Below are 14,446 nucleotides of genomic sequence, written 5' to 3'. Positions count from 1 at the left end.
AAAGGATTTAATTGAAGGAAAGCTATTGTGAAGACTGTAAAATCTGTTCTTCAGTAACTCTCATTACCACTGATTGGTCAGCATCTTCAGGGTATGTGGAGATTCCCTACCAGCCAAGAGAACACAGGCCATACTCTTCTCAACTAAACTTTCATATTAATTAGCATCTCTTTGGTACACTAGACAAAACAAAGACAAAGGAAAAATTTTCCTTAAGTTTTCAAAAAGTTAATCCAGTCTTCAAGGACACATTTTTGCCAGTCTAAAAGCTTAATCACACAGATACAATAGAACAACTTAAAAATATTATAATAAGCTTACTTTAGGTTTGCCATGTTACATATTTTCTCGAGCATGGCTCCTGTGTGCCTTGTAGTGCACGAAAGGGAGGATGACACCAGAGGGGAGGTTAAGCCTAGGTTTCTCTGTGCAGATATTCTGCCAAGGAGATCAGGGTGTCGCTATCACTTCAGGTGAATCTGGACTAGATCAATAATTTATTCCTGAGTCACTGATACTAGCTGTGAGTTCTTTTGTTATTGATTTCAAGGAATAAAAAGTAAGATTATTCCAAACAATAATGTAAAAGTGAGTTATTAATGGTTTTTTAGAAGAAATACTCAAATATAGCAACAACAACCAAAAGAAGATAGTAAACAATGTCTTAGATACTATCCATGATAAGCCAGCCTGTTATAATGACTTTCTTGATTTCACCTTCTAATCTCATTGTCCACTGCTAGGTCCTATTTCTTAGGTTCTGTGTCCTACCAAACACCAGCTCTGTCCTCTAAACAACCTTAAATCAAGCATGAAACAATAATACCACAAAATATGCCAGCTGTTTATTAAATACCTACTATGTGCTGAGTACTGTGTTAGGCACAGGGAAATTAATAGGACCTGGCCTCTGCCTTGGAAAGCTTCAGGGGGTATGAGGGAGACAGAGGGAGTTTATGAAAATGGTTATCTTACTGCAATGAATACTTCAATAGAGGTAAGCACAAGATACTGGATGCATGGGGAACGGAGTACCTACACTGATGTGGTGGCTAGGAAAACTTCATAATTAATTGTAGAGTTTTAGGGGAAATAGAAAGAACTTTCCAGGTGAAAAGAACTGCAGACCACAGAGGTCTGAGAAAGCATGGCAAAAATTTCGGAAATCACAATTGGTTTTGAAGACTAGAAGAGTAACAGTAGAGCAGGAAGTAGGGGTGGGAAGGTAAAGGCATAATTTGGAGGATCTTAAATGTCCTGCTAATTTGGACTTTCTAAAAGTTAATAGAGGGCCATTAGGGGATTTTAAGTAGAATGACAAGATCAGATTTGCATTTTTTTTAAAGACACTGAATTTTTTAAAAATACAGGATGAATTAGATGGAGACAAAACTAGAAGTCATTGAATCAAGCTATTTCGGTACAACTTAGTACTTATTGTTAAAGGGATGAATGAATGATAGGGAAATGAAGGAAAGTGACAGTAAAAAGTGGAGGGAGAGGGACACTTTCTGAGATTTTAGTACATAGACTCAACAGAAATTGGCAGCCAATCAGACAGAAGAGAAGAGAAGGGAGGAGGCTTGTATGACTGTCAGGTTTCTGGCTGGGGCATCTGAGGGCCAGGGACAGGAGTCGCTGGTATCAGGACAACAAAAAGATGAACTGGTCTCATGGGGAAGGAAGGAGACTATTGGCTCAGCTTTGACCATGAGGTGTGAGGTACTTGGAGTTTATACCATGGAAATGTATATCTGGAACTTAGGAGAAAAGTCTTTTCTAGAAGCACAGGGAATGTTTGGAAGTTGAAACCAAAGAAATCATCTAAATGACTCTGAGACTGTACAATGTAAGAGTATAGCAGAGAAGAAATAAGAAATATCCTTAAAAATACTAAACACCTGGAGGGCAGGAAGACAGAGGGAGACAAGCCAGGGTAGACAAGCAAGAGTTTCAAGAAGGAAATAGAACCAGTTTCCTCACCTGCCAAGTATCAATAATGCTCATAACATGTTTATCACAAAGCCCACCCGTAGAGCAGGGTGATGGGCTTTCAATAGGACACATCTGAGGCAGTAAGATGCTGGCAGTGTGGAGGAGAGATGATTGTGTCCACCTCTGTTCTCTCTCTTATTGGAAAGAACACTGGAGAGAGGAGTCATTGATCATTGATATTCACAATGTCCATTAGTGGGGAATTAACTAGTTCAATATCATCAAAATCAATTCATATTTACAAATAGTACACTAACGAAGAAAAATATTCGCTAACTATAAATACTCCTCTGTAACAAATTTTTAAAGCCATTTAAAATTAATTAAAAGGATCATGACGACCCTTGTGGACAGCAGGGGCTTATATGGAGTTATTTTGGGAAGCAATAGTGCATAAGACTATTCAACAGAGTTTCCGTTTCCACCATTATTTGTAAAAACAGTGAATTTACTTTACACAATGAACACTAAATATAAGGAGAAGGGCTTAAATAGCAGAAAAAGCAATTTGGGTTAAAAAATAAATTTCCCAAAGACTATAAAAACAGTCTATAAGTTTGTTGACATATTTTTCCTGGCTGTCATCTGATGTTGTAAATAATTTTCAGTTTTCTTTTTCACTCTGTGGAAGTGTGCTGTAGTAACTCTAAATTGTCCTGACAGGCGCACACCAATATATCAACAAAAACATGTTCATGTATTTGTAAAACCACAATCATAGTTTTTATTTAAAGCTCATCAAAGGAAGCTGAGAAACTATATGAATGGTTTCTTTCCTTCTGATGACAGCAACCCAGGATGGGCAGACTAGGAATAGATAATATTGCAAAGATCGCCAGGTGGCCTTACACATGAAAGAAAGACTACAGGAAGGTACCAAAGCAATATAACTAATCGATTTCCACAATTTTCAGCAGTACTTAATGAAAGTGAATTACTTGAAAAGTAAAATTTTAAATACTTAAAAATACAAGTCTAATTTATAAAGTTAAATTCAATAGACATGAAGTTACCTATCAAATTGCTATAAAAGTTTTTAAAGCCTTGCTCTCAATTTCTTTACTTCTCTCTTCTCAGACCAGCAACAAACGGTTTGTAGGTTGGCTGGTACTAGTTCAGAGATTGAACTTTGAGTAGCACTGGCCTAGAGAACAATTTCTCGTGAAATATTCATGAGAATGAGAAGGGAGGATGGAGTTTCAGTAATTTACTACACAATCATGTTCTGTGATTCACTTTTACTAAACTCAAAGATGACACATAGCCCAGAATGCAAGAATCACCAGCATGTTCACTGTATACAGATTCAGTGCCTCTTCCCTAGGCAGTGCCAGGTAAACAGCTGACAATCCTCACATCTTCAGTAGGCTTTACTCGTCGATGTACCAGTCACAGTCTTCCTTCCGTTCTCATTAACTTCCTCCAGACAGGTATAGTAATATTGATGTAATTTCCACTTACCATCACATTCCAGTTCAACTTCTCTTAGATACCAAAGTTACCTTTGACTCAAGTTTTAGATGTTTCCAAATGTTAGTCATACATTTTTAGACAATCTTTTGATTTATAACCACAGATATGGTACATAAACACCATCATTATGGCAGAGTTTCTGGTTTAATTCTCTGAAGACAATTTTTTAAAGCAAAAAAAAAAAGGAAAAGAGATATCTTTTTATTTCAAGTTCGCAGGGATCTTCTCACTGGTTGGGCATTACATTCTCACATGTGATGGCAAATAGATACACCTTAAAAGTAAATTATAATGGGATTAATTCTTTGGAAACATGGACTCAGAACAAGATGGGTGTGATGTTTTGATAGCTGGAGTCAGGTTAGAATAGCCTGGTACCTCCATCTCTGCTGCAGAGATTACAACAAGGCTATAGAGCTGTCAGAACAACCTCCTCTGGGACAAATTCTAACTCACAATTTCAAATGGCCACACAAATACCCCTTCCTCTACTTCTAAACAGTCATCATACAATTAAATGTTTCAGATTTCTTCCATGTAAATAACATTCCAGACATTCATTTTCTGAAAATATTCCCTGAAATTCTGAAAATATTAATATTGGATATGACAATTCCTCCAAGTGTGCATTTGATATTCTCCACCCCCAATAACAAGGGTAGCAGTTTTGGAAAGAAATTAGGAAATAAAGGAAATTTGTAAAGAAAAAAATTGTTCATCACATCACCCAATGACACCCACAAAGCACTTAAATGTCATAACACTTGACATTTTTGTTTATTTCTATTTTTAACTTGTATTTTTACAAAGTAGTAATTACACAAATTATATAACTTGTATCCTTTTTTCATTTAATATTACAAAGTATTTTCTCCATATTAAAGTCATTAAAGGATACTTTTAATATCTGAAAAATATGCCATATGTAGATCTCTCAAGTGATATCACCTGTGTTGATTTAAAAAAAATTTTTTTTAATAAATTTATTTATTTATTTATTTTATTTATTGGCTGTGTTGGGTCTCCATTGCTGCACATGGGCTTTCTGTCATTGTTGCACACAGGCTTTCTCCAGTTGCAGCAAGCGGGAGCTACTCTTCATTGTGATGCACAGGCTCCTCATTGCAGTACCTTCTCTTCTGTGGAGAATGGGCTCTAGGAGAATGGGCTCTAGGCGAGTGGGCTTCACTAGTTGTGGCACACAGCCTTAATAGTTGTGGCTCATGGGCTTAGTTGCTCCGCAGCATGTGGGATCTTCCCAGAGAAGGGCTCGAACCCGTGTCCCTTGCATTGGCAGGCGGATTCTTAACCACTGCACCACCTAGGAAGTCCTGTGTTGATTTTTTTTAACCAGTTTCTCAGAGTCTGATTTTTCTAAGTTCAAGAAAAAAATGCAAATGTTTAGCACAGATTGGAAAACAATAATAAGAGTACAATAAATTTTAGCTTTTCTTACTAATATAGTTATCAGGAATTCGACTATTCTATGAAAACTTAAATTTACAACTTTTAAGCATTCCCACTTCTGTATATTCCTGAAATCCTCAGAAACAGTGCCTTTCTCCAAGCATAATTTGAAGACCTTTGCTTCTTTTATGCTTCTGGTTTATTCCTGACAAACATATTGCTAATGAAAACGGTCATGTGAATTATGAAACCATGTCAGTTTGCATATAAAATTCAGCACCATAGCATAAAATAGTCTTATAATAATGGCCTCATATCTTTGGACATTGACAACAATATTTGGGAGCTGTAGGGCATGTTGTGATCCCGAGTCTTCTCGAGTTTTTTCTGCATCTCTGATCTACTCACTTCTGTCACTTTCCACTGTCTCATCCTGGTCAACACTGTCATGCCCATCAGTTAGCAAGGCAGGAAACCTCAAGTCCTTCACCCCATCACACCAATTCCACTCTAGGCTCCCTCCAATTCATTCTCCACAAAGTAGAAAAAATGATTTTCTTAAAACATCTATTTCCTGTTAGGCAGCTGTTGCTCACTGTCCTTAAAACAAAACCCAAAATACTTACCACGGCCTACAGGGTTGCTGTGTGATCCAGCCCCTGCCAGGTCGCTGGCTGACTCCTGCCTTTCTTCCCTTTTCTTACTTTGCTGCAGCCCCTCAAGTCTTTCATCTCCTTGAGCACTACCAAACTCTTCCCACCTTGGGTATCTGCACTGTCATTTCCTCTAGCAAGAATCTCTCTCCTTTCCCCTCCCTCCTCTTTCTGTGATTCCTTCTGGTCATTTAGGTCTGGGTCTCCTGGGAGCCACTGCCCCTTGACCTCCCCATCTGAAGTAACTACCCCAGCTATACTGCTTACCTCCTTCATAGCACACCTTACAACTTACAATTATATTCTTTGCTTAGTTACTTTTTATCTTCTCTTTCCTCATCTGTATGTAAATTCCATTGGAGGTAGAAACAATGTTTATGTTGTCCTTTATAAGATAGCAGAGTCCCTGGCATAGGCTACAAGTGTTGAGGAGAGAGGGAGGGTGGATAACCAAAGCACTGGGGGTAAGTGAAAACCCCAGGGTGCATGCAGAGCAGGGCCAGGCAGCCCTGGGACAAAACCTCAGTGAACACCATTGTTAAAGGGACTGAAAAAACTAAGAGGAGCCTGCAAATAAAACTTAGGAAGACTGGGAATAGGATGCCCAAAAGGACTTCAGGAGGGACAGTAACCTGGTCATATCCAAATAAATACTGAGTATCTACTGTATTAATTTGTCAGGGGACTCCAGAAATACCTGATATGACAACTATCTTAAGTGGAAGCAATTTGAAATGCTTCTATACTCTTTTCTTATTCGGTATCTTCTGGTGACTGAATGAGCTACGGGAATACACTGAGATAGCAATGTTTGTTGAACACGTCCAGTTAAAAAATGAATTAGTGATAGAGTAGGGAAGAGGCACGGCTACTGTAGCTTCTTTGTTAAATAAATGCTATTATGTTTAGCGGAACCTGTTCAAGAACATTCCTTCTCATGTAAGGCTGACCCTAGTAACGCTGCTTGAGTCAGTGTCTACCTGGATCACCTGCAGGCTAAATGCTAGCGCTGTAAATTAACCTGTCAAGTGACAGCTTTGCCACAGCATGCATAAAAACCTTTAAAATTCATTTATGCACCATTCCCTTCCTCTGGCCAGATTAAATTCCCCTTTCCTAAGCTATTTTTGCCTCACTTCAGACTTCAACATGTTCCTAACAACTACATGGAGACTGTGGTCCCCCTGATTTCCAATTCCCAAATGACTTTTATTCAGATTTTAGAACGGCAAAAGAAAATTTTCCAAGTTCACTAAAAATAAGAATTTTCTCAAACTAGATTCCCCCGGGTTCCAGTATGTGAATCAGTCATAATAATGGCATGCTATGAAAATGCTATGAAGTATTACAGGTTCACAGTAAATCCTTTACTCAGCACCCCACAGAAAGAGTTCCTTCCAGTGAACAGACAGAAACATTCTTTTGACTAATCTCCTGTCATATCGTAGTATGCGTGCTGAACCTCCATAGAAGTAAATACTATATAAAGTGGCAAGGTTTCTAACATGAAAACAGTTTTATCTGATTTGAAGACTTACATAAACAATTTTTGGGTTTCTATTCAAGTTGATTAAACTTAGAAATGAAAAGTAAAGGGACAGAAAACGAACATAAGAGAGGTTTACTAAAGAGAATTGTTTCTTAGTTTTTAAAAGGTTTTTTGAAAACTTCCTTAAGTCAATTTTACAGAGAAAAATTACCTCTAATGATTGGGTTTGATGACTTAATAAAATGTTTATTTCTGATCCAGTAGGATTATCTAAAGATATTTACATCTTTAGCACCCACATGGGTAGGTGACTGACAGTTCCTATGTCTGACCAGATCAAAACACAATAGCCCAAGCACAGGTATTGGCCTATGGACTTTGACCCTGAAAGGCTTGTGACAAGCTTAATTGCTTGTTGGAGAGTTTTGTGTCTAAAATTCACATGGAAATGATGATGTAGCATAGCTGTTTGGTTTTTATTATCAAAAGAATGAATTCATATCCTCATCCCAAGAAAAAAAATTGTACTTATCTATGGGAAGAGATGTTAGCAAGACATTGTGGTGATTATTTTGTGAAATACACAAATGTTGAATCACTATGTCACATACCTGAAGCTAATATAATGTTGTATGTCAATTACATACTTCAATGAAAAATAAATACAAAAAAATATATGGCTGTTAAAAAAGATGTTAAAACTTTAAATCAATAACTTAGGGAAAGAAAACTAAGTCTTTTTTAACATAGGGCATGCTTTAGTTTTAAACAATATTCACACACTGAAAATTATATGTTCACAGAAATTTAAGTATACTCTCCACCTTTAATAACTTTTTTTTAACACATCACATAAGAAGACTCACTTTAGATATAAAATAGGCTGCTTAGCAAAAGGAAAGTAAACTGTTACAATGTTGAGACGAGCCCTGGCTGTATCCCTGAATTTTTAGGACACTTTTTCAGTTTGGGGATATACTGTACTTAAGATCACCCTCTTCACTTCCCTAGTATCCAGACACCCACTGGGGTATTTGCCTCTATTCAGTACACCTGACACATCATTATACCTTGCAAGCCATTAATTTTTTCTGGGTTGTTATTGTCACATTTGATCTATCATTGCGATGGTAATACTCTTGCTTTATTAAATGTTATCATAGTTCCTCACAGCCTCAATCTACCATCATGGCTCTAATAAATCTAAGAAGACAGAAAGGGGATGTGCCACCCTGTAAAGGTTTCTCTGCTCTCTCATCTATTGTTGCTGATGTGTGGTCTTCTGCAGTGTTTCATCTTCCATAAGGATTTTCCTCATAAGGCTCTACTCTCCTTTACTTCTCAACTGTTGGCTTTTGCATGTTGAATATGCTGATGAAAAGTCCTGCCTACCATGATGAGCTGAAGGACACATGTTTTGCAGAGAAAAGTAACTGCTATCTGGACATTTTTTTTTAGCTGGAAAAGAAGTTTTCCATCCTAGGGCTTCTTTCTGGAGCACTGCCAGTTCAGAGTTATTTTCTTACTTCTGGATGTCTGGACCACTATTTGCAACCTCTGCTTTAACAAGTTCGGGTGCTGGTGTTCCAAGTGCAAATCTCTAGAGGTTGGTGAGGTCTCTGACCACAGGAGCCTCCTAACCAATGATGGGATGGGCCACTGTTCTCTAAGAATCAGCAGCTTAAAACTAATGGGCTCAACAGAGTGCACATGCTCAGCAGTGAACCACAACACCACAGGACACATACAAACGTGGCAGCCACCAGAGTGGCAGGCCCATGACGACCCCGAGAGAATTTAGTGTGCTGGTCAGCAAGACCACATTTACATCTTCTTTGAACTCTGTTCTTTTTCTTAATAGCAGAGCCTTTATCTAGGTTTTCATCCTTGACTATGTCTTTTCAAAGCAGAACAAGGTGGTATCACCTGAGAGGCTAACGTGAAGCTGATTAGTCCACTTGTGTGTTTAAGCCCAGCTTTTAGACGTTGGTGAGCAATAGCTGACTGGATACTTCATGTCAGCACTGCTTGTGATAATTATAGATCTGGCTCACAAGGCTCACAACTTGCATCACAAGTTCTACAGGAAAACTGGCTAATACTAATTTGGTTCTGCTTAGCTGAATTTATGTCTCGTCCCACCAAATTCATTTTTGGAAAAACTTTCACTCTTCCAGCTAGCATCACAGTGATGACAAACTATGGGAGTGAGAGCAGCTGATTGAACGTGTTTCTTTAACTATATTGTAGGTGTCGGTCAAGCATTTTATTTATTATGGTGTTAATTTTGCCTATAATACATCACCAACATTTTCTCCAAGTGGGCTATTAAATATTCTAACTTTGTTAAAAGCCTTTTGCCATATCAAAGTTTTAAATTTGTATGTAATGAAGGGACAGTATATGTTTCTTAAGCTGTTTAGTTTTCCTTGAGTTAAATGGATTCAAGTTTCCAAAGCAAGCAATTTCTTTAAAATGAAGACGACCTGACTTTTGTTCCTGTAAAAGCCTGCCTGACCCAATTTTTTTTGAAAGCACTTACTTTGTTTACAGAGTATAATGCTTATAATGCTTATAAAAAAGTTGAATACGCAAGCACAGTCTCTAAGCAGAAGTTCTAATAAATGCTAAGATGCTGCAGTACACTGACCAAAAAAACAATTTGATCCCTAAAGCCCTCCCCAATCTATGCTCAGTGAAAACTGCAAACAAAAGGCCTCAGTGTTAGTGGAAAACCGAGTTCTTCAAAGCAGGTAAAACTCCTGATGACTCCTTCCAGAAAGCAGAAGAGGAAGAGTTTCCAGGTTATAAACGACAGAGTTGCCCTTGTGGGAACACAGAACAACTGTGATAAGGCCTTAAATTATGCAGAGAGTGGGACAGTTCTGAAAATGAACAGAAAGGAAAGCTTTAGCTTTGACGCAAAGAATGACACCACTCCCTGGCCACATCGAAGACTTTAGTTTTTTAAAACGCTGCCTAACCATTCATTACCCATGACTACACGTCAAGCGAGCAGCAGTACAAAGGATGCGTGTGACTTCCAAATGCCACGCTGGAGCCAGCGGCAGGTGCCCGCGTGCGTCGCATGAAGGCGTGACCGAGAGGCCTGAGCGGAGCCCAGGGCTTCCTCCGCATCACAAGACGCCCTACCCTCTGCCACAGGATGCTTCTGAAACAAGCCCTCCCCCTCCAAACGCCCGCGCGGTCCGGGCCCGGGGCCGAGCCGCCCCGGGGCTGTCGCCGGGCAGCCGCAGGGCCACAAAGGATTATGTGATGACGGGGACGCAGGCGCAGCTGCCGAGGCAAACCGCGGGCAGAGCTAGCCGTGGTTTCACTCACGGCAAGAGGAAGCAGGGCCGGGACCGAGGCGCGGTTCCGGTCCGGAGGCGACTGCGTTTTAAGTCGAGGCCAACGCCAGGCCTCCTGGTGACAAGAGCCTCGTCGGGGGTTTTAACTGAGTAGCTCGGCATCACCTCCCTCTCCCGGCGCTTCCGCCTCCCGCCCCTCCTCGGCCGCTTCCCTCCCCCGCCGGCGGACTGCAGCGCGTCGCCATTCATCAACCGGTTCACACCGGCAGCCGCCGCCGCGCCGTGACGTCCGCGGGGCGGGCCTCCGCCCCCGCTCGCCGGCGCTCGGCCTGGGGCGCCGCTGCGATTGGCGGCCGGGGCCCGCGCGTCACGGCGGCTATAAATGGGAGGACTTGTGACGCAAGGGCGCCTCGGCGCGCGTATTGGCTCCCTGGACTGCGGGCCGGCGAGGCTGCGCGCTCTTCCCGGAGCCGCTCGCTGCAGGACCGAGTCTGGTGCCCCCCGCCGCCGCCTGCGAAGCCGCCGCCGCTGCCGCCGCCGCCCCGCGACGACCACCGCCGCCCCTGTCCTGCCGCCGCCGCCGCCTGTGTAGCCGCCGCCTCGGGACCGGCTGTATGATTAGGCCACAATCTTCAATGAGTAGACATATTCCTGTGAGTACCCGCGCCCCGCGCCGCCGCCTTTGTTCGGAGCCCGGCGCCCGCCCGCGTCCCGGCCCGGGTCCCGGCGGTCCAGGCGGCGGCGGGCGCCGGGGCCAGCCCGGGGCGGCGGCACAGAAGCCGCTTTGTGATCGCCGCCTCGCCCCGGCACCCGGCGGGCCCGGCCGGCCCCCCGAGGCCCCTTTGTTTGCTGCAGGGCCCCGGGAGCGGGGACGTGGCCCGGGCGGGGCGCGGGCTGCGCGTCACTGCGGCGGGCGCGCCGCCAGACCCGGCGGGCGGGCGGGCGAGACGGCTGCTCGCGGGCTGGGCTGGGCCGGGCTCTCCGGCGCGGAGCCCGCGGGACTGGGCCTGGGCGGCCACCCTGCGCTCCGCAACCGGGACCGGCGCTCGGACAAAATGGCTTCGGCGTCGGATTGAAGGCGCCGCGCGAACCCGTGACCCCGGCCCGCGCGGTCTCGCCAGGTGAGCCGCGCGCCCCGGCCCGCCCCGCCCCGGCAGCAAGCCCGGGCTTGTCCTGCCCCCGGGCGGGCCGGGCCGGGCAGGGCGCCGAGCGGCCTGGGGCGGAGCTGGGGAAGCCGCCGGAGCGCTGCGCGGAGCGAGGGGGCCCGGCCCGGCCGCAGCCCGCGCGCTGCTTGGCGGCCTCGCAGCGGCCGGGGCACCCTTCCGTCGGGGGTCTCAGGGCTGCTCCCGAGGCCCCGGCGCGCGGTGGCGGTGCCTTCTGCGGGCTTGCGGCGCTGCGGCCGTCCAGACCCAGGGCTCTGAGGTTGACCTTCCGTCCGTGGAACCCGCTCCCATTCCAAGCATAGTAACTTGTTTGCACTGTAGTTGGAACCGTTGACTTGCTTGGGATCCAGAGTATGAGCCAGTGATTCTTGTTACTCTTTTTTTTGTTTTTGGCCTCACCGAGCCGTTTGTAGGATCTTAGTTCCCTGACCAGGGATCGAACCCGGGGCTTTGGCAGCGAGAACGCGGGGTCCTAACTGCTGGACTCCCATGGCATTCCTGTACGGTTACTCTTTTTACATGAATTTTGTTTGGCAGTAAAAAGTTGAAGACCAGAAAGCTAGGTCATTCCCAGGAGTGAGCTGCATATTATACATGCTTTATTCCAGGTGTACTGTCTAAAGTATAAGTAGATTTGGGACAGACTCGCCAATGAACCATTGGACTAAACACAGTTATACAGATATATTGCCTTGGCTCTGCAATAAGACAAACTGACTTAAGCTTCTGCACAGACGTTGGTTCACCCCACCGTGTGTGTTATTGTGATTATATACGATGGATAACTGGGAGGGGAAAAATTCCTTAGTATTTCCAAACTTCCTAGTTTTTCCTGGGGTGAAGAAATTGGGACTAGGAGACTGTCGGGCAGAACAGAAAGATGTTAGGTATTAGTGGTCATTTCTGCTTTTGTGGATATCCGTCGTCTGTCTGTCCCCCCACCCCCACAGCCACTGGGTGGCTCCACTCAGTAAAAATAACCAGTTCACTGAAGGAATTATTTCTGTATTGCCTTCTCTGCTTTCTCATGAAACTGCTTAGTTGAGAGGGATATGGCCACACTCAGCTATAACAGGAATTTTAGCTGTTCAATATGGAAGTCGCAGTGTGCAGTATTGTCTCTTAATAAGTCAGTTTTCAATTGAAAAAAAGTAGTACCTGGAAATCAGAATACTGAGATAAAGTCCTTCACCTTAAGAGCTTTGCAAATTACTTTAAATCTTCCTTGTGGGAAACCTATTAAGAAATGATTCCTGAGGCTGATTCCTTTATTTTCATAAAAAAATGAACTGGGTTTTTGGCTTGTTTTCTGTGATTGGCTAGATCTTCAATATGAGTTACTCTTAAATTTAGCAGAATTCTTCTAGAAACTATAACTAGCATATATAAGTAGGGACTCAGTGAAAATGTGATGATATAGTTTGAATTTAATCTTAAGCCTTTTAATGCTTAAAATTAGATTGAAGCATAGAAAACTGATGGAATCTTTTGATTTCATAAGATTTTATTTGGTAATTTATCTACGAGAATACCTATAAAGTGTTTGGGGCAGTGACTGGCTCTTAGTGCTCTTGTTACCATGCTGTTAATTTTTTTTTTTTTTACGCCTCTGTTTACTCGCCACCACAAAAATTCCTTATAAAATACTTGGAAGAAGGCTGACTCCAGTATCGAAGTTTTTTGAATACATATTCTGAAAATATCCTTTGAATAATCATTTAATATTTGATATTACCATAAAATTGATTTAGGTGTTTAAGAGGAACTTGGGAAAAGTACAATTGATGGTATCAGTTACCTTGCTTTTGAGACCTATGAAGGAAATGTAAGGTAATTTACACTACCCCACCACCACCTCCCTCAACTTTTCCTTTGAATTAGATTTCAATTTAAGATAGGATAAGTGAAATTTTGGTTTTAAAATACAAAAAAAGAGTATTACAATTATGAACATCTTTTTTGTAGTTATAAATGGGAGTTCTGTGCATATGTATGGGTAGGTGCGCACTTATATTTCACATGACAAGTTGATTTTTAACTTCCAGAGACTCAGGTGAGAAATATCTGTTAAAGGGGAATGATAAGTTAATAGGTTATTAAGGATCAAATTAGATGGTATATATGAAAGTATTTTGAAAACCAGTTTCTTTTTTTCTCTTGAGAATATATTGACCAATAAATTGAATTTTTGTAATATGTAAAAATACTTTACGGCAGTTGGAAACATCAACATAGAAAGTTGCAGGTAGTAATTCGTATAATTCGTAACAATGTAAAGCAAATACTCACGTATTAAAAGGAGTAATTAATAGAAGAATGTGTATAAGGGATATTGACCACATATAACAGTGGCATTCTTTGAGGCGTGTTTGTATTAGATCAGTAATTTCAGTTTAATCTTTGCTTACTTTAATCTGTAGTCACACTTGTATTTTGTAGTTCAAGTAAAAGTGGCTTGAGCCCAAATTTGAAAGTTGTGCACTTAAATACTGTAAAAGCATAACATGTTCCTTTTGAATGGAAGACAACTCTTTTTTTCTCTCTCTTTCTTTTAAACAGCAGTTCTGTGGTGTTCTTGGTCACACATTTATGGAGTTTCTGAAGGGCAGTGGAGATTACTGCCAGGCACAGCACGACCTCTATGCAGACAAGTGAACTGTAGACATTCATTACTACTCCACCAAGAAGCCCCCGTAAGCGTGGTTAACCTGGGCACCGAAGTGTTGAATTGAAATAAATCCACAGAGCGTTTTTTACAAGAGTTCTGACCTGGATGGGGTAAACCTCAGTGCACTTCCTTCCTATTGCCTCAGTATTACCGGAGTGAAGAATTGCTGCTTCTTGTTAGGAGGTTCGTTTCATTTCCCATTACTCCCAACTTCATACTCAAAAGCACTGAGAATTTCAAGTGGAGTATATTGAAGTAGACTCAGTTTTTTGAATCATTTCTGTATT

General features: G+C 42.3%; 1 protein-coding gene across 1 annotated transcript; it reads left to right on the top strand.

Moving 5' to 3' along the window:
* The first annotated feature begins 10,849 nt into the window (after window positions 1-10,849).
* Window positions 10,850-14,189, top strand: LOC130855351 (uncharacterized). Its single transcript, XM_057738844.1, has 2 exons — window positions 10,850-10,981; window positions 14,051-14,189. The coding sequence occupies exons 1-2, from the start codon at window positions 10,943-10,945 to the stop codon at window positions 14,144-14,146; spliced, it is 135 nt and encodes a 44-aa protein (XP_057594827.1). The 5' UTR covers window positions 10,850-10,942; the 3' UTR covers window positions 14,147-14,189.
* Window positions 14,190-14,446: the final 257 nt, after the last annotated feature.

This window comes from Hippopotamus amphibius, chromosome 6 (genome assembly GCF_030028045.1).
Source record: "Hippopotamus amphibius kiboko isolate mHipAmp2 chromosome 6, mHipAmp2.hap2, whole genome shotgun sequence".
Taxonomy (NCBI): Eukaryota; Metazoa; Chordata; class Mammalia; order Artiodactyla; family Hippopotamidae; genus Hippopotamus; species Hippopotamus amphibius.
This window is presented reverse-complemented; position numbering and strand designations above follow the sequence as displayed.